At 39.3% G+C, this 20,965-nt stretch overlaps 1 protein-coding gene across 2 annotated transcripts in view; it reads right to left on the reverse strand.

Annotated features, from left to right (window-relative positions):
- rab11fip3 (RAB11 family interacting protein 3 (class II)) overlaps nt 1-20,965 on the reverse strand; it is a 94,018-nt gene that overhangs the window by 37,055 nt on the left and 35,998 nt on the right. For both annotated transcript variants that reach the window (XM_048552239.2, XM_048552238.2), the window contains exon 3: nt 16,566-16,657. In XM_048552239.2, coding sequence (XP_048408196.1) covers nt 16,566-16,657 — 92 coding nt within the window. The remainder of the gene's footprint in view (nt 1-16,565; nt 16,658-20,965) is intronic.

Below are 20,965 nucleotides of genomic sequence, written 5' to 3' on the forward strand. Positions count from 1 at the left end.
CACAACATCTACAGACAGCAGAGTTAACATTTCAATTCCAGTGATCCTTTATCAGTACTGACATTATAGATTCTATCAAACCTGCCAAGTTTCTCCAGCACCGTTTGTCTAATGGAATACAATTTGTTGTCAGGTAGACCTCAAGGATGAGCAAAACTTTTGCAGTCAGTTTCATTGAGGAAAAAATCACTGATTACAAAAATTTAAGCCTGCAACTATCAATTCCAAACATGCCATGTCCCTGAACCTCCACCTTGAAGACAAGCCTTGGCTATTTTAATGCCACAGTTACGCTGTCAGTCTTGCATGGAGTGTGCTCAGAAACCAAAGTTGGAAACTGCAGTGAACCAGATATCATTCTTAGAACTCAGGTGTAGGAAAATGATTGTCCATAACCATCATTTGTTAACAAAAATATTGCTTCATGAGCACACGGATACATCCTTGCTCTAAACACTCACCTGGCAAGACTGTTTTTATTTGCTGATGTGACCTAAAAGATGTCCTGTATATCAAACATGACAAACACATACCATCATACAGACAACCAGCTCATTCACCCCACTTCAAGACCAAGAACTGACCTGAAAGCAACCCAAAGAAATTTCATGTCAGCAACCTACAAACATCACCACATAACAGTAGACATCAAGCATCCTTACAGTCTAGGCTGGAACACCCCAATTTCAGGAAGCTGGACAAAGCTGTAGTGTTGAATATTTTCAACACTATCACTAGAGACAGCACCAAGAACAGGAATTGGTCTGATGCAAATTATGAGGAAATTCAAAACCTGCTAGCAATATAAAGGTCTGCTTACGAGACTTACTTGGCTCAGCCAACCAGGAGGGAAGACAGCCTACTATCAAACGCCTTTCAGTGCAAATTGAAGAACGTCCAAAATGACTAATGGTTTTCATTTGTAGAAATAAATGAACTTGGCTGAAGGCTGATACTGGCGACACTAATTTCTACAGAGCACTACTAAACCTTGTCTATAGGCCAACAAATCAAACCAAAAAAACATGGAGGAACACTGATAGCAAGACACACCTGCAAAGCCAGACCTGGAGAGCTGGTCATAACACTTAAGTGCCAAGTGCACAACATATAACACGGTCATCAATTGTAGTTGGACAAAAGCCCAACCATAGAGGAAATAGACTGCTAACAACCAGAAGCAGCAGTAACCAAGTCCAACAAGTTGATGTAATTCGACCAAAAGGCTTAAAGAATGGTAGTACATAGAACATAGAATCCCTACAGTGTGGAAACAGGCCCTTTGGCCCAACAAGTCCACACCAAACGTTGGGGCATCCCACCCTGAACTATCCTTTTATAACCCACCTACACATCCCTGAACACTATGGGCAACTTAGCATGGCCAATCTGCCTAACCTACACATCTTTGGACTGTGGGAGGAAACCAAAGCACCCAGAGCAAACCCATGCTAACACGGGAAGAATGTACAAACTCCACACAGAAAGTCGCCCGGGGTGGAACTGAACCTGGGTCCCTGGCACTGTGAGGCAGCAGTGCTAACCACGGAGCCACCGTGCCACACCTACTGTGGGTGACTCTTTCCAGACGGCTTCACTGTGACTATGGCTACAGGCCACTCTCTCCAGACTTCTTAAATTTCAAAAATAGAAATGATTTTTATTATTAAAATACCAGTACAAAGTGTTCTAGATCAGTTCTGTGCAGTTCTTGTAGAGAAACAAATACAAACAAAACACTGATATTTTGACACTTTCCATAGGTTATGTACAGTTGCAATAAAAAGGCATTTCCTATTTATGCAGTAACTATGCATTCTTAAAAAGTGCATGCTCAAATTTTTGACAAGCAATATCACGGGAGATTCACTGATATATGTGCAAATATAAACACTTGCACTCTACACACCTTGACTTTAGATCATTTGACTTATCTAAGATCGTTCTTCATACTTGCTCAAACACCAAATTAAAATCAAATAAGACCTACCCATTTGCAAATTCACAGTTAAATTTACCATAGATGCAACATTTCCCTACCCTTCTAAAAAGAAAATAATACTGTGCTCAGATGCCATTCAGTCAATAGTCTTAATAGATGAAAATACGTATTTAGAATACTTTTAAATGTTACCCCACAAACTAATCGCCATGGATTTTTCATGGTATGCTTGGAACAGGGCAGTATTCCATAGGATCTTCATGATGCAGTTATCACCATACTGTACAAAAACAAAAAAAAAGCAGAGAAGTCAGACTACTCCACCTACTATGGAGTCACCCTCCATTCCATTACTGGGAAGATCCCAGCTAAAACACTTCTGAACTGGATTGTACCTTCCATTGCAAAAGAAGAACTCCCAGAGAGCCAATTCAGCTTTGGAGTAAGTAAAGGCACCTCAAACATGGTTACTATATGCAGAAAAAAATAAAAATAAAAGCATAGCAAGCAAAATAAGAGGCCTGTATGTCACTTTCACATGCCTTACCAATATATCTGGCATCTTGCGGAGGTGGACTTTGAAGAAAAGCCTTTGGAAAGCCTAGATGTCCCCTCAGATTCCTGGCCTTGCTTAAATTGTTGATTTTCCTGAAACATGAATAGATCCAGCACAACAGGTACTCTGAACTATTTTTCAATCTTCAATGGCACGAAGTAAGCTGGCCTTGATCTTATTGATCATTTTTAGCATGTTGTTAAAACAGGCAATAAAAGAGTCTTCAAGAAGAGTTTACAAACAATTCTGGACTGACAGGAGGTGTTTTCTATCTCCAGTGTCTTCAAGTTCACAAAAACAGACTCTCATTGGTGAATTTTTTTGCTGTCTGTTCTCTTCTTGGTTTCATCTTATTTGATAGGCACTTTTTCAAAAGGAAACAGTGCAATCAAATCAGTAGACTCTAAAAACAAGTGTGAAGCAACCAGTGTCTTTGGGGATAGACCAAAGCGTATGAGCCACCGGTCCTTACCGCCTCAATGTACAACAGAGTTATGATTCCTGCACTGCTGTCATGGGCTCCCTCTACAGTGCTTCTGCCAAATCCTCAAGATCCACTGGCAGGGCCACATCACAAACACAAGACCTGGAAATGGTCAATATCAGGAGTCGAAGTCCTTGTGCAAAGTCAACTGCATTGGTGCTAAGTGTCCAGACTGATGACAAGAGAGTGGCTCCTGTGAAATGAACTACCAGAGAAAGTGAGGGGTGCAAGTACAGTTATAATGTTTAAGACATTTGGATAAGTTCACGAAAAAGGAAAGGTTTGGAGATATGGGCCAAATGCAGACAGGTGGGACTCATTTAATTTGGGAACATGGTCAGCATGGAATGGTTGGATTGAAGGGTCTACTTCCATACAGCATGGAAATAACTACAAAGAGAGCGAAGATTATTAAACTGAACAGCGGGGCTCCTTACAAACATTAAAGAACTTCATGGCATAATCACCACCACTATAGATCGAGATGCCTGGTGGTACTACAGACACTTTTGAGACTGAGTAAAGGACCAGCATGAAAAGGAGAATGGGGACGGAACCAACTGATCCTGGCAGCAATTACACCTTGACTTGTACCCACAGAGAATCTGGGCACAAAATCGGTCTGAAACTACTGAGTGCAGCTTTCCCAAGATTCTGAGTTAGAGTTTTGAGAAGATTTGTAGCTCAGGTTGAGGTTCTGGATATGAGTTTGCTCGCTGAGCTGGAAGGTTAGTTTTCAGACGTTTCGTCACCATTCTAGGTAACATCATCAGTGAGCCTCCGACGAAGCTCTGGTGTTATGTCCCGCTTTTTATTTATCTGGTTGGGTTGGTGATGTCATTTCCTGTGTTGGTGATGTCACTTCCTGTTATTTTCCTCAGGGGACGGTAGATTGGCTCCAAATCAATGTATTTGTTGATGGAGTTCCGGTTGGAATGCCATGCTTCTAGGAATTCTCGTGCGCGTCGCTGTTTGGCTTGTCCTAGGATGGATGTGTTCCCAATCAAAATGGTATCCTTGCTCATCTGTATGTAAGGATACGAGTGATAGTGGGTCATGTCGTTTTGTGGCTAGTTGATGTTCATGTATTCTGGTGGCTAGATTTCTGCCAGTTTGTCCAATGTAGATGTTACCTAGACAAAACGTCTGAAAACTAACCTTCCAGCTCAGCAAGCAAACTCACATCCAGATTCTGAGTTATACCAGACGTGAAATTCTCTCTCTTTCTCGCTCCCTGACCAGCTGGGTTTCCACCCCCCTAGTATTTTGTCTACTTCCCAAGATCTTTGTCTGAAGAAATATTTGCATTATTTACAACTTTGGGTGAGGCACCTATGTCTGGAGAGTGGCTAATATTGCCCCTTTAAGAAAAGTTGTACGGGGAACTGTTAGACGCACAGGCCTACTTTGATTGTGGGTAAATTGTTGGAGGTGATTATAAAGAGATAAGCGTTATGGACATTTAGAGAGGCAAAAATTGATTAGGGATAGTCAGCATGGCTTTGTGCGAGGAAAACAGTGTCTCACAAACTTGATTGCATTTGAGGAAGGTACCGAAAAAGGCTTGACAGAGCAGTAGACGTGGTTTATTTGGATTTTGGTAAAGCCTTTGACAAGGTTCTGCGTGGTACACCAACTAGTAAACTTAGGTAACATGGAATTCGGGGAGCCTGTCAATTGGATACTTAATTGGCTTAACAGCTGGAGATTGAGTATAATGGTGGAGGGTTGCTTCTTGGCCCAGAGCCTGTGACCAGCTGTGTTCCAAGGGGACTAGTTCTGGGTCTTCTTTTGTCAATTATGTAAAATGATTTGGAAGAGAATAAAGGAGGTATGATTTGTAAATTTGCCGATGACACCAACATTGGTGGCATTGTTGACAGTGAAGGTTTTCTAAGATTACAAAGAGATCTTGATCAAATGGGTCAATAATAAAAAGGCTTAAAAATGGCAGATTGAGCTCAATCTGAATAAAAATGGAGTATTGCATTTTGGTACAACAAACAAGGGTATAGCTTACATAATTAATAGTAGGGCCTTGGATAGAGTTGTAGAACAGAGGGACCTAGGGATGCAAGTACATAAATTTTTTTAAAGATTGCGTCACATATATAGACAGGGTGGACAGAAAATTACTTGGCAGACTTGCCTTCATTGCTCAGCCCTTCAAGTATAGGAGTTGGGATGTTATGTTGAGGACATTGAGGCTTCTTCTGGTCACCCACTTATAGTAAGGATATCAAGTTGGAGAGGGTTCAGAAGAAATTTACCAGGATGTTGCTGGGTGTGGAAGGTTTGAGTTATAAGGAAAGGCAGGATAGGCTGTGACCTTTTCCCCAATGGAGCACAGGAGATTGAGGGGTGATCTGATACAAGTTTATAAGATAATGAGGTATAGATATAGTTGGTGGTAGTTGCCTTTTCCCCCAAGATGGGGAATTTCATGACGAGGGGGCACATTAAGGACAGCAGCGAGAGATAAAAAAAGCCACCCTTTTTTAAAAAAAGGGCAGAAGGTGGTTTGCATGCAAAATAAACTTCGTGAAGAAGTGGTGGATGTGGGTACAATTACAATTACAATGTTTAAAAGACATTTAGATAGATACACAAATAGGAAAGGTTCGGAGGCATATGGGCCAAGAGCAAGCAAGTGGGACTAGTTTAGTTTAGGGTTATGTTTGCATGGACATGTTGGACCAGAAGAGTCTGCTTCCGTGCTATATGACTATGACTCTGAATGTCAGGAGAATGATGAACAGCAACTACAGACCAATGCTTAGTTTTGTTACCATCACACCTTGTGTCTTCGGTCAAATTTTCATTTGATCTCCTATGCTCACCCTCTGTCCCCACCAAAAACACTTTCTTAAACAGCATACGTCCATTTCCATTTTTACCATTGTTTGGTTCTGAACAGTCGTCATCTTCGGCTCAATGTTAACAGAGTAGCCTTCTACAGCTGCTTTCAGAGAAGATCCTCTGACACTCTTTCAAACTGCCAGCATCTGCAATGTTTTGCTTTTATGCAAAAATGACAAAGCTGAAGTGATTGCAGAAAAACAAGCTTGATTTAACCAAGCTATTTGATCATGTTATCTAGATTCACCTAACAATCTTACACTCCTCTGTACACATGCTCCACTTCATAATGCTAGCTGCAGATCCTTGAAAATGCCGTCAATGTACATTAATAGGAGCATCTCCATTGACAGTCCCTTGCACCCCACTTTGCCATTTGACTATTTAAAGTATTAAAGAACACCCGTCAGGTGACTTCAACTCAAAAAGTAATTTCCTAGTTGTGTATGCAGCCTCCATTTTGATTCACACCAACGCTGAATATATTAAATTGCTAAGCACCACCTACTTTAAATCAAACAGCACTTTCAGCAGTTCACTATAAAAGTGGAGCTCTGGGCTAAAGGACACAAGCTAGGAACTGGAGCAAGACATCTTCTGTTGACTGAAATGCAATTACTGCTATGAAAAAGCATAAGTTAAAGACAATCAAGACGATCACGTTAGAGTCTGAAAAGTTGAGCTTCAATAACAATGGCAGATAAAACTGTCAGATTAGGACACCTGTTTGTCTCTCCAAACCAAGGGACAACTGCACACACATGCACAAACCCATGGCATAAGGCTCAAGTCCTTTACTGCTGTGACAAAAGATTCTTCAGTTATTTAATGGATATGAATTTTCTGTACCCCTCGCCGTCTTTTGCCAGTCATTCATCACATTTTCATATGATGATGATTTATTAATGTAAGCTGCAATGAGCTCCATGATATTACTTTAGGTCAAATATCACAAAGTACACTCAGTCTGGGGAGGATATCTCAACACTCAAGTTTCTGCTCACTTATTTCCATTTTAACACATTACCTTTTGTTAGAAATTATGACATTAGCAAGTACAGAGTTGGGTACTGTCAAATCGACATCCCATCTCATGTACCCCAAGACAACCTATTCAGTTATTTTAAAACTGACATCACTAAAATCGGTGAGAGATTAGATTCTTCCCAAAAAACTAAAACTAAAACAACAGATGTTTTATCATATGCCAGTCACAGATTAGGCTGGAGGATGACCATTCAGCCCATTTTTATTCAACCATACAAATGATTCTACAGACCCCCTGCAGCATCCAGATGGTGATAGAAAATCTCTCAAATTGTCTATTGCTGTAGAGCTCCCTGCAAACAATTGAACTAGGGAGGTTGGAAATCAAACAAAACCAAAGTACTGGAGAAACTCAACAGGTCGGACAGCATCTGTAGAATGGAAAATAGTTAAGTTGTTTAAGTCCAGTGACCCATCACCCTAATGACATTCTGTTCTGTTCTAACAGAAAAGGTCACTAGATCTAAAACATTTAATGGTTTTTCTCTCCACAGCTGCTGCCAGAATTGCAGAGTTTCTCCAGCACTTTGTTTTTGTACCTGATATTAATCTAAAGTTTGACTTGTATTTAGCTTGAGGTGGTGACCTCTTGAACAGCTCCTGCAATTTAAAATGCTTACTAGATCTACCCCCTTATACATCATTTACCGTCTTACAAAACATCTTGGTAGGAGTCTTGCAGCTGCTGTGTAAGACTGAAAGGCCCAAGTGTCTCCAATATTTGTACAGGCTAAGTCACTCTGCAAAATCAAATGGCAATCTGAACACAGCAACTTGCCCTGTTAACCCAATCACAATTGTGCTCTTCCCTTCTCAAGTGAGAAATAAACAGTATTTCATGTAAATGGTAAGGTAGTGCAGCCACATTGCTGAATTAAGAACTCAGGATAAATTCCTATTCCAGCACAGTAGTTTGAGATTCCAATTCAACTGTTTAAAAAACAAACCTGAATTCTTGGCCTCAAATGAAAGTGGCCACAAAAGCAGCCAGAATGTCACAAAAACCAAACTGATTCATTAACTGCTTTTAGAGCAAGGAACCCGTGCTATTCTTACCTGATCTACAAGTCTTCAGCCCCACATTACCCTGATTGGAGGGTAGTTGGAACTTCAAAGTTCTGCTATAATCAAATAAGTAGAAAATCAGCAATAAATTCCAGCCTAGCCAACTACACCCACATTCTGAAAATTAAAACAGAGTAACAATACCAGTGTAACTAATTGTTCGTGTTATCCACATTAAATCATAATGCTGAGCTCAGCACCAAATCCCAGAATGAGCTGATTAAGCATTGCTGACCTGTTCTCATACATACGTGTTAGCGTGCAAAACTCAAGTCCAGGCTTCCTCTGCCAGGTTATAGGCTCCTAGTATGGAGGTCAGATTGGCTGATTTGCAAGCATTAAAATCAAGTCATAGAAGGCTCTTCACTCAGTTCGTTTGCATTGCAACAATACAAACCGATGGAAAAATGTGTCGACTTTTATGTTGAACGTTACGGCTGCGAGGTAGATCGGCTTTATTTCTCATTACAACATGCTTGTTGTGGGAGGCAACAGGAAACAGAACAGCTTATGACAAAAACTGTTTGTGAAACCAGAGCGAACCAAGTAACAAAACAATGCAATATGTAAAAAGGAGAGATAACAAGGTGTAGAGCTGGATGAACACAGCAGGCCAAGCAGAGGAGCAAGGAGGCTGATGTTTCAGGCCTAGACCCTTCTTCAGAAAACCTTGTTATCTCAGACTCTTCAGCATCAGCAGTTCCTACTATCTCTGATACAATATGTAAAAGCCTTCTGTGGAGGGGGTAGGGGAAATCTAATACCTGCAGAACCTGTTGGCTTAATATAGGAATATTTACATTGTAGATAACAAGGCGTAGAGCTGGATGAACATAGCAGACCCAGCAACATCAGAGGAGCAGGAAAGCTGGCGTTTTGGGCCTAGATCCCTCTTCAGAAATGGGGAGGAGGAAGGGGGTTCAGATTCTCCAGCATATGCGGTTCCTACTATCTCAAACAATTTTAATCCCACTGCAAAGCCTCTTCTAAGGATGCCTACCCTGAAGAAGTTACCCTCCTCCCTCCAGAAAAACCTGTGGACCTCTCTCCCAATGCAACTTTCTTGTAATCTCTTCAGCCTTGAAACTGCTTGACCACGTCTTTAAGCAAACCAGGTACTACAGCCATATCACCTTTCTTAGTACCTGCCTACGGAACCAGATCATCCACAATGGACTACAGTCCACATTCAGACCTTCCCAATTTGGGCCCAACCATGACAATGTCTACATTCAGAACATTGAGATCCTTCATAAGCATTTCTCCCTGCAACTCCTGAAACACATTTATTTCAAAACCCCCTTGCCCTCCCCCATTTCTGAAGAAGGGTCTAGGCCCAAAACGTCAGCCTTCCTGCTCCTCTGATGCTGCTTGGCCTGCAGTGTTCATCCAGCTCAACACCTTGTTATCTCAGATTCTCCAGCATCTGCAGTTCCTACTATCTCTGAAACAGTTCCATTGTAAGTCATTTAAGTTGGGGCCTCTCTCCAGGAAGCTTGACCAAAGGAACATACTGCTTCATTACAGGTAGCCAGTTGAACAGTTTGAAAAACTACAGCTTGCAATAAGTATTGTCCAAAAATAATCACAGCTACCTACACTGCCAAAATGCTCATGGAGACCACAAGCTTTTGGAGCACTGCTCCTGTGTCAGTTGAAGTCAGGAGCTGCACTTCGGAAGTTTGAGATTTCAAATAAACCTGTTGGTCTATAACAGGTTGTCTTGTGACTTTTGACCTTGTCTATCCCAGGCCAACTCCAGCACCTCCACACTTCAGTCAAGGTAAGCAAAGTACATTGTAATGAAGCAAGTCCAGCAGCAGGTATTTCTGGTACTATATCCCAAGAATAACATTGAATGAACAGAAAATTTAAAAATGTACTAAACTAGTAAAAATGAGGAATGCCTGAGAGTTACAATGAACTTGGTTTCAGCACTAAGAACATAGCAAAGTCAAAATAGCACATTGTGATAGACAGCCACATCTACAGAGCATCAGTTAAACTGCACTGGGGTTTTACAACACACTGTACAGATCACACAATCATACACTGTTCTATTCTGGTCACCACGTTGCAAGAAACCAACACACTGAACTAGTTTTAACTAACTGATCCCAATAAGAATGAGCTGTAAGAGTTAAATAATCTGCAATGACTATAAACACATCCACCACCATAAACAGAAAGTCACTGAGACAAGGGTATAGGAAGTTCATCTATATGGAATTAAAATACTAAAATAAAAACAGAGGATGCTAGAAATCAGGAATTTTTTTGTTTTTAAAAAGAATGAAAGAACAATAAGTCAAACAGAATTTGCCAAAAGGGAAAGGAGTTAACATTTCAGACCTTGAACTTTCACCAGAACCAAATAAAATTAGAAATGTAATGGTTCTGAAGTAACTATTGAGGAGGAGATGGGACAAATAACAGACCACTTGAGATAAGGGCAGGACAGATTAAACTACTAAAATGTTTCACTGTCCAAATCAAAGCGGTAACAGGACAAGTAAAAAGAAATGAAGGAAGTGTTTAAGAGGATGTGTGAATGGCAGTATAGCAGTCATCAGATGCAAAAACAAAATTTAAAAAATGAGCAAACAAGGAAAAGTAACTGAAATAAAATAAATCAAAAGATTATGTAAGATGATCACATTCAAATATTGAATCCAGAAGGCTGTAAAGTACCAAGGTGAAAGAGGAGATGCTGTTCCTCAAGTTTATCTTCAGTATCCAATACGTTTGTAGCCCAAAAGAGCTTTCTTCCCACCATCTCTCCGACCCTCTTAATCTCCCAAAAAACCATTGTTTCTACCTTTTCAGTTCTGCAACGTCACAGATCTTGCTTATTTTGCTCAATAAACAAATACTCAGGTCAAGTTGAATATAAAAGTAGAAAATACTGGATTATGAAGTGAAAATACTAAACACACTTCAGTGGGCAACAACTTACCAAGCTCAAATTGGCAGTGTTTTCACATCTTGGAGAATTTGCAATTTCAAAGTAATCAATTAGCATTGGGATTGTAGCAGAGTGACCACAGAAGGCCACGGACTTAATAGTAGTAGGATAGTGGTAAATGGACAATCAATTTGCAACTTTTTATTATAATTTTTCCTCAGACTAAAATAATTTTATAGAAAAGGAGGAACACTGGCTTAAGCTGGCCACTTCGACCATCAGATCAGGTTGAGGTGAACTTTAATGAAACGACAGATGTCATTTAATGAAACAAAAGACCCAATTTGAAACTGAAGTTACCAAGTTATCAAAAAGACAAACTATCACTCATAACTCATATTTTATATACAGCTTTCTGGAACTTCCACATATTTGGATGGAAGACTTTTCTACAATATGCGTAACTTTAGAAAAAAAAATGAAGCTAGTCATGGGAGTACCCAAAGGAACTAAATTTCAGGCAATTACTTTTGGGTATAGTAGAGAGAAAAAAAGAAGGATTTTTAACAGTTTGAACTGGAAGACTCTCAACCTCTTAAACAACCTCCAGTGACAAGACAAATTGGGGAAACATTTATTCATAGGTTTTTTAAAAAACCTACAAATTTCACTACAGTCAAGGACACAATTAAACAAACAACTGTAGTCTCGGGATTAACCAAACATCAAAAGGAATTTTTTTTTAAAAACTGCATATTCTTTATTTCTTTCTTACACAATATACACTATCCTTTTGTTTGCGTGCATGCATTTGACGTCATGCTTTAAATCAATTTTCCTTAGGGTAAGCAAATAATAAAATTCCTCCTATTCAATTAAGGAACCTTACTGGCTCCTTGATTCTGAAAGAGTGAAATACATTGTAGTTAGTTTAACAGTTACATACTAAAATGAATTAAAGAATTTTCTTGCATCTGAGGGAATTGGACTGAAGCTAATTCGTCTTTCCTCACTGGTTACAACAGAAATAGATTTACAAATTTGGAAGAACTTAAATGAAACATTTGAAGCAATATACCAACAAACAGGGAAACTGAAAATTTGAACTGGATTTTAAAATATTATATTGGATAATTCAGGGGACTAGAGAAGCAAGATTGAACAGAGCTGAGGATGGAAGGTCTGTTGCATACAGCATTCCATACTCTAATTGTGGTGAAAATTTTCCAGCCCTAAACCTCTCCTACTTTCACCCCATACTCCAATTCTTTGTCATGTAAAGTACTGTTTCAGAATTCCATTTCCCACAGATCATCTGCCATAGTGAGAAGTGTCGTCAGTCTCTTCCCTCAAAATCAAATAATCTGTCTTTAGGTGATATTGAAAAATTTGCAATGGCATATGAACTCCCAGTGGAGTGATTGCTTGCTGTTAACATACTAGTGACTATAGCCAAGAGATTTAAGTTAAATAAGAAATGTTAAAAATGACATGGCTCAGGAGAATCTGAAATTTACAGCACCGGAAGTAATTTTCTCAGTTGTGCACGTTGCCATAAAGAAAGGTTACCCAGGCCAGTCCCATTTTTCAACTCTTGGTTCACAACCCTGGAGTTGGAGGTCTTCAAGTATAAATTCAGGTTTTCTTTCCCGCCCCCGCCCACCAGACATGAGCGTTTCTGCTTTTACCATGCTTTCAGGCATTGACGATCAGACTCCCATCATCCTCAAATTTTTCAACTCCTCTCTAATATTTCTGAATATTTTAAAAATTTAAGCTCAGGATTTTGACCTCTCTGCTAATCAAAAGCAAGGAAGAGCCTTTGTTGGTGACTTTTTTTTAAAAAAAAGAAAAAAACTTGTGTAGGATATGAGCATTGTTGGCAAATGCAGTATTTGTTGCAGGTCCTCTTATTGCCCTAGAGGTGGTGATGATGAGCTGCCTTCTTGAACCTCATTGTCCATCTGGCAGAGTCCAGAATTTCAGGGTTTTAGCAGTGCAACAGAAGTGGTGAGTCAGGGTGGCTTGGAGGGGAAATTGCCCTCTATGGTGTGATCCCCATGAAATTAAAATTTCGTCTTTTTCCTTGGTCAGTACAGCCACAACCAACCCAAATCTTTACTCCGTTAAAATTTTACAATTCTGTCGTTAATAAAATTTCCTCTTCAGGGTGAGAGCTGTGTACATTTAACACCACATGACACAGATCAGTCAGAAGAATGTCTGGGTAGATTTGAAACATGAAGGATGGAACTTCAGATGGAACCCAAGCACAGCAAGTTGGGGTCAGTGGCACAGGCATGAAAGAACACCACCAACCCCAGGCTGTGGAAGAGCTTTGGTAGACATCTTAAGCTAGGAGGGAAATGAATAGTAATGAAAAGGAAACAAGACAGAGAAGCAAAATGGAAAATACAGTGAGAACGGCAGAACTTCATTAAGCATTCCTGGAAAAGATGCAACAGTAAGTTAGAATACCTAAACAAAAGCAAAAATGATGCAGCTGCTGGAAAAAACCGAGCTCATCTGGCAGCATTTGTGAAGACAAACAGATCAACATAAAACAGCAACTGCTTTTCTCCAGAGACACTAATAGACAGTTTAACAGCATCTGCAAATTTCTGTTTGTGTTTTCATTTGTACAGCTTGAATATAACCTCTTCACTACATTGTGTCTCCTCAAATAAAACATAAGCATCCCATATGCCTTCATAGCCAATCATACTGCCTCTAGCAAACTGAATATTAATTTCAATGTTCCTCTGGACTTTAACTAATTAGTTATCAGACTAAAGGCTCAACTGAAAGTCACCGCCAATGTCATGAATCAGAATATCTACAATCTGAATTGTTGCTAATTCACAAAACGGACAAAATGCCAGGTTATTACCTCGTGGCATTTTAAGTACCTGCAACAACAATTCATACCATGCTAAATTAGAAGCCCTCTGTTCCACCCCAGAGTAGCAACAATGCTGCATGAACCAGTACGGCAGGGTAACAGATTGTGAGGCATGCAGCTGGTGAGGCCTCAATGACAACATGACGATTCCTTCAGCAATGTCGCTGAAATCAGTAAATTCAAAGAAAGTATTTGTGGGGCCTGTCTGTAGAGAGGACACTTTGCTCCTTTATTTCAAAATTACCACTACCAAAAGTTTCATTTTAATGAGCTACAAACCATAGACCCCTAACTGCAATATGGGTTTAAATCATCTAGTTGATTTTCAGTTAACATCATGCTAAAAATAAATCTGCCAAGGAAAATGCTAAGAATTTACTGATTTGCAAATGTCATCTGAACCCTCAGCTCATTGCTTTGTAAACAGGGGAAAATCAGCAAAACAAATAAAAAATTATGTAAACAAAAGTACATTTGCCATAGGTTCAAATAAATGGGCCTCAATGGCAATATGTGAATCAAAGGTTGCAGTTGCATACACTAGCCAATTACAGATAGGTACCCCATGGCAAACATTTCCAGCTCAACAGATTATAAAATCAGAAATCAAAGTTCTGTTGTGAACTGTGAAAAAGTATAGTCATTTCATTTTTGTACATTCTGTGCTGTATATCCCATAATTCTATAAAACTAAAAAGGTGGTCAAGGAATTTAATGTATGTGCTATTTTATGCTGCTCAGCCATTGCCAAATTCATTTTGTAAAAGAAAAATCAGACTCAAAAGCATTGCCATCAGGGAGAATTAGCATGGTAGGATCAAGGATTCAATGAGAAAGAAAGCTTATTCTCCAGGTTACACAAACTTGCATAAAACTGAAGTGAACCGAAGCAAACCAAAACTAAGAACTGAAAACATCAAAAGAACCAGCCTGTTGAAAAAAGATGCCAGTGAACAGAGTTCATGAGTACTGCAAAAAAAAGTAGATATACTCCTTCCACGAATTCTTTCCAATCTTGGGCAACAGCACATCCCTACTCAATTAGTTCAATGCATTCTATGCTCACTTAGAGCAGAAGAGCAGTGAAAAATATCATCTGTCCATCAGCCTCAGACGCACCTGTACCCTCGGTCACTGCCGCAGCCATTAGATCAGTCTTCTTGAGGGTGAACCCACAAAAAGCGACCGGCCTGGATGAAGTCCCCAGCCATGCACTCGGATCTTGTGCAGACCAGCTGGCGAGAGTGTGTTCAACAACAATTGAATACATAAATCTATTGGTTTCAATTATGTATCCAATTGGATAAATACAAGATATTGCATTTTGGTACAACAAACAAAGGGTAGCGCTTATATAATTAACGATAGAACCATGATAATCCTCAACACCAGTGGCCCACAAAAGCTTCTTACTAAACTCCTTCTACACAGATGATGGCCAGATTCTGCCCCAATTCCATTTACAAGTTTGCAGACAACACCACCATTGCAAGTCAGACCTCAAATAACAACGAGTATAGGAAAGAGATAATGCTTAGCTGCGTGGTGTAAAGACAATATTCTCTCCATGAACGTCAGCAAAAAAAAAAATGGAGGAGCTATTCATTATCTTCAGGAAGCAGACTGGAGAGCATGCCTGTCTGCAATGGTGCAGAGGTGGAGATGGTCAGAGCGTTAAATTCCAAGCAGTCATGGTCACTAACAATCTGCCCTGGCCCACCCATGTTGACACTACAGTCAAAAAAAAGCACAGCAACACCTCTACTTACTCAGGAGGCTGGGAAATTCAGCTTGTCCATAAAGGCACTTAATTGCTTTTATAAAAGCACTATACAAAGCAACCCAACTGGACACTTCACTGCATGGTATGGCAACTGCTTTTCCCAAGACCAAAAGAAACTACGAAGTTATGTACACAGCCCAGTCCATCATGCAAACCAGCCTCCCATCCATTGACTTCAACTGTACTTCTTGCTGCATTGGGAAAGAAACAACATAATCAAAGACTACTCCCACCCATTTGTACTCTCTCTTCCATTGGGCATAAATATAAAAAGTTTCGGTACAAGTACGAATAGCTTCTTCCCACTGTTATCAGAGTTTTGAATGTACTTTTTCTAAATGTTCTCTCTCTCTCTCTCTCTCTCTCCCCCCCACCCAACACTGCACTCTGTTCTGTTCCCCTGACACATTTGTATAGTTATGATCTGCCTGTAAAGCACACAAGACAACACTTCTCAGTGTACCTCTTATGTGACAGTGATCAAAATCAATTGCCAGAGAATGTGGGGAAGCAATTAAAGGCTAACACAATACCAAGAAATAGCCAGAGAGCACAAATATTAGATCCAGACCTTTGTTATACAGTAACTATTGACTTAATAAAAAAAAAAGAACAGGGTTGAGGGGTGGGGAAGGAAGAGAAGCTGAGCTTCTTGAATGCAGCTTCATTAACCAGGATTCCCACTTCAACATGAACATTCAGTTAAACAAAGGCCCTGACTTGCACTTTAATATCTTACCAGAAAGGGAACACCTCAGACACTGCAGGAATCCCTCAAATTTGCATTGGTATATCAGCTTCAGGAGGCCACTCTAATCATGGTCATGATGGTAAAACTTGCAACATATTACTCAAATGAGTAAACTGGAGATTGAGAATAGACCAAAACAACTCAGAAGAAAATCTCCATTGAACTTTGTGCTGTCAGTACCAGAAAGTGAAGTTACTAACTGAACATTTTAGGAAAAAATATAGACAACTGGAGGCAAGATTTCTGTGTGCCACATCAATAATGTACTTGCCTCAAAACAGATGAAATCCTCAAACTCCTCAGTACAGGGTAACACATTATCCTCATTCCCAAGTCCAGCATCATAGTTCTGGCTATCAGAATCTGTGAGAACAAAAAGTACAAACAGTAAATTTCAAGGGACAGAATTAATCCTTCCTTTGAGTTGACTCAGTCGGTACAGGTTTAAGGGAAGGTCTTAAACTATTATCTTGGTTGACAATTTTGAAGGGGATACAAGTTCTACATGGATTTTAACAGATGTTTGGCAAGAATCCAAGAGTTCAATGGTAGGAAGCAACAGGCAAGGGTCAAACTGCATTTTAGTGGCTAAAAAGCGGCTTTAAGTAGGATTCAACAGGTCTTGAACCAAATCTATTAGTATTTAACAATTAGTCTTAAGTATCCACAACATGATTAAGATGGTGTAAAAATTGATCAGATGGTTCAGAGCTAAAAGAATAGGAGTGCATTGCAGAAGATATTGACTGGTCAGATGGGCAGAAAAAAAAGTGACACAAAAGGAATTCAATTAGAAGCAAGAGATTATACTTCTAGGGGCTGCAAACACAGCAGAACACGATAAATGGCAAGATACTATCATGGAGGATGTGATGTTAAATTACAAATCTATAGGTCCCTGAAGGTAGCAGCTAAAATATAAAAATCAGATTGTAAAGGGAGGTGCACTTTGTATATCTTGGTCATAAAAGAGTTGGGGAGGTTATGTTAGGACAGTCTTGAACACCATATTTGACTGCAGCTGGAGTATGGGTCTGTAGCAATTAAGAGATTTATTGCAGTCAGCCAGTTTAAACCAAAAGAAAACCTGGCTTAGCTTGTCTTTTAGAAAATGCTAAAAGTTTTGCCTTTTTGGAGAAAGGGGTACTGAGGAGAATTTTTTGGACTAGCAAGAACCAACCCAACAGATTTTGTGAACAAAGGCTATGGGACAATTTTCTCCCCACTGAATTTATCTTTTCTGTTTATTTGTCCAAATGCAAAGAGGAATTTAAAAGTTGAATTTTAATTTGTAGAGTTTACCTAAATTTAGTCAATTGTTTACCTGTAGCCAGAATTGAAATACTTGTAATAAGTTGAGATTCTAGTTAAGTACAGAAATCTGGTCCTTGCTTTCTGACAAACTAGGTGTAAAAATCAAATACTTTGAGAATTTTGCATTTTTTGCTGATGCCTTCACAAGAAAGAAAAAGCAGGTAAACTGCCAGGGAGCAGAGGCTAAGAATGCCACTTTTCGGAAGGTGTTGAAAATTAAAAAAAAGGGTGGAGAAATGCAAAGTAGAGAGGACATTTTTAAAGCTTTAACACAGGAGACAAACATACTCCTTATGAATGAATGGAAAATTTCCAACTTCAGACAGCACTCATTTAGGATCTATTATAAAAAGGAGGGGGTGTGGAAAACAGTGTACACAACCGTAATAAAACAGTCAATCATTAAATAAGGTGGTGAAAAGATGCAGTTAAAGAAAGGTCAAACTGCCTGGTTTAAAATCTTCCAGCTTCATGCACATGTAACAAATACATCAACTATAGACTTAACAGTCTGTGGAAGGACTGCTTAGGATTATGATTGTGCTAAGTTTGTCAGTTATTCCGCAAATAAAAAATCTGTTGCTGACTTATGAGCTCCAATGTTAACAGCAAATTATTGGAACTGCAGGCTAATAAATTTCTAGGTCCTGATGCATTTCATTCTAGGAACTGCAACGAAGTGACCACTGAGGTGATTAACATTTGGCATTAGCATTCCAAAATTCCTTAGATTTAAGGGAAGTTCTACCAGATTGGAAATCAAATAACTCCTTTATATTAAGAAGGGATAGTGAATGCAGAAAACTACAGGCCAGTTAGCTTAACATATGTCAGTGATGTTACAAGTGTTATGATGGGGAACAGCCGAACCCCTCTGTTATTAAACTAAAACACAAGTCCCAATCTGTTATGATGTGATTAGGGGGTTCCCTCATAATAATCACCTCCCAAAATACCCAGAGAAGCACATCTTTCTCCTTGTAATCTATTAAGAGTGGTTAAAAGAAACAAAATCCCTGATTTCCACTTTACAAGTAACAAAAAACAATTTATTTATTTAACCCAATGAATAAATTAACAAATTAACAAACATACAATTCCCCTTTAGACTAACTATGCTCTAACTGGTCTAAATTTTACTGGAATGCTGTTCAAAAAAAGACAAGTCCCACTAATATAAACCCAATTAATAAGAAGCAATAAATTATAACTTAATCTCTCCAAGTTTGCACAGGCTGTCCTCTGGATATTCTGTTGTGTCCAGTCTCTTCATAAATGCCCTCCTTCGTTAGTTCTGCTCTCAGGGACGTTTTCTCTAATTTCTTCAATGAGGACTTTGAGCTATAATTCCATGGTACCTTGGATTAATTAGATGGGCTTTCTCCAAGAGCTGAATGCACTAACTCTGGTAGGTGACAGATGGCTCTCTTTCAGATGGCAGTTGGCTCTCCCAGATTTTCCAAATACCCTCGGTCTTGCATACCCGTAAATGACAATCAAGTTTTTATATGATTGATGGCGCTGGCAACCTGAAGCCAGATTTAAATTTAATTGGCTGTATTTGGTGTTTTGTTCAAGTTAACTAGCCAAATTCAAACTCATTGTCACAACATCAAAACAAGACTGTTTTGCCTGCCACCTGTAAGGCTTTTTTTGATAAACTTGTTTTACTTTGAGACTCTCTCTACTGGCAACTTCAGCTGCTATTCACAAACATTTTTTTAATTTTTATTTCTAAATATAGACAAGTAAAGCCTCTTAAAGGAACTACACACTTGAGCTTCCTGCCTTCCGCTTCACAATCACTCTACCCAACTTTGTAACACAAGCTTCATTATTAAAAGACAGTACCTTGAACTTATCCAACGGTTCTACTAATATAATCAGATGTTGGTGATTCCCCTTTCACAAAATCATTTCTGGAGTTCTTTAAGAATGAGGTGATAAAAGCAGAACCAAATGTACGATAGTAGTATTTCCAGAAGGCATTCAATAAGGTTTTAGAATCATAGAATCCTTAGCACAGAAAAAAGGGCCATTTGGCCCATCAAGTCTACAATGATTCCCGAACAGCATCCACCCAGAAACAACTCCCGCCCTATTCTGTGCAACTCTGCATTTACCATGGTTAATCCATCTAGCCTGCATATCCCTGGACTATATACAGCAATTTAGCATGGCTAATTCACTTAACTACACATCTTTGGATAATCAAAAAATTTGCAAAGTAAATGCTTATGGTGCTGGGAATAACCAAGTAACAAGGATAGACATTTGGCTAGTTAAGAAACAGCAGGGATCTAAATGGGTCATTTTCCAGTTGGCAAGATACAATGGGTGGTATGCCACAGAGATCAGCACTGGGACCTCATTATCCAAGTCATTTATATAAATTGCAAAGGGACCAAATGTACAGTTGCTAAAATTTGCTGTCAAAGATAACAAATTAAATTGTGATGAGAATACATGGAGACTATCAGGGATTTGAGAAGTTTAACAGATGGGTTTAGGGTCTGGTAAATGGATTATAGATGCATAAAGTCTCCAATTCAGCACAAAACAAATGCCAGTTATCTAGTTGGCGAGAAATTTCAGAGGTCAGAGTTGCAGGTAGATATAGAGAGAGAGCATGTACATGATTTGTGAAAGTCAAGAATGTAGGTAAAATGACTAACTAGGAAAGCTAACATTTCAATAGGAATGGAAAACAAAGTCCGAACATTTGCCACAGTTATACAAGGCATTGGTGAGACCACATCTGCTGTAACATGCATAGCACTGGTCACATTTTTTAAATGTATGTAAATGCATTGAAAGTGGTTCAGATGTTAGAGTGAATGGGCAGGCTGTCTTACGAGGAAGAGTCGGGCAAGCTTTAGAAGAGTAGAAGCGCCTTGGTTGAAAGAAAGATTCAGAATACAAGGCAGTCCTCAGGTTGTGAACAGTTTCCAATCTCCAGTCTGATTGCAAGTCAATTTGAACACAAGTTAGAACACAATGCAGGTTCTGCATAAATTGCCATTTAAGCAGGAGGAAACATTTGTATGTTAGATCTTAAAATTTGTTACTATACCCCTGTATGGGATCTTGTTTGTTAGGGAGGCTTTGGAAGTTGCTGACCCCCTGTAATAATCATATCAAGACAAAACTGAAACTAAGGGGCCTTATCAGGGTGGATGCTGACAGATTTTTCTCCTGGTTGGGCAGGTTTCCAGAACTTGTACAGAATTTCAGACTAACATGTCACTCATTTAAAGAATAAAAAGAAGGAAGAACTTCATCCAAGGGAATTCTCTACTCGAGAACCGTGGGAGTTAGCTACTGAGTAACTGCTTTGAATATAGTTCAAAAATCCTG

This window comes from Stegostoma tigrinum, chromosome 23 (assembly GCF_030684315.1).
Source record: "Stegostoma tigrinum isolate sSteTig4 chromosome 23, sSteTig4.hap1, whole genome shotgun sequence".
NCBI lineage: Eukaryota > Metazoa > Chordata > Chondrichthyes > Orectolobiformes > Stegostomatidae > Stegostoma > Stegostoma tigrinum.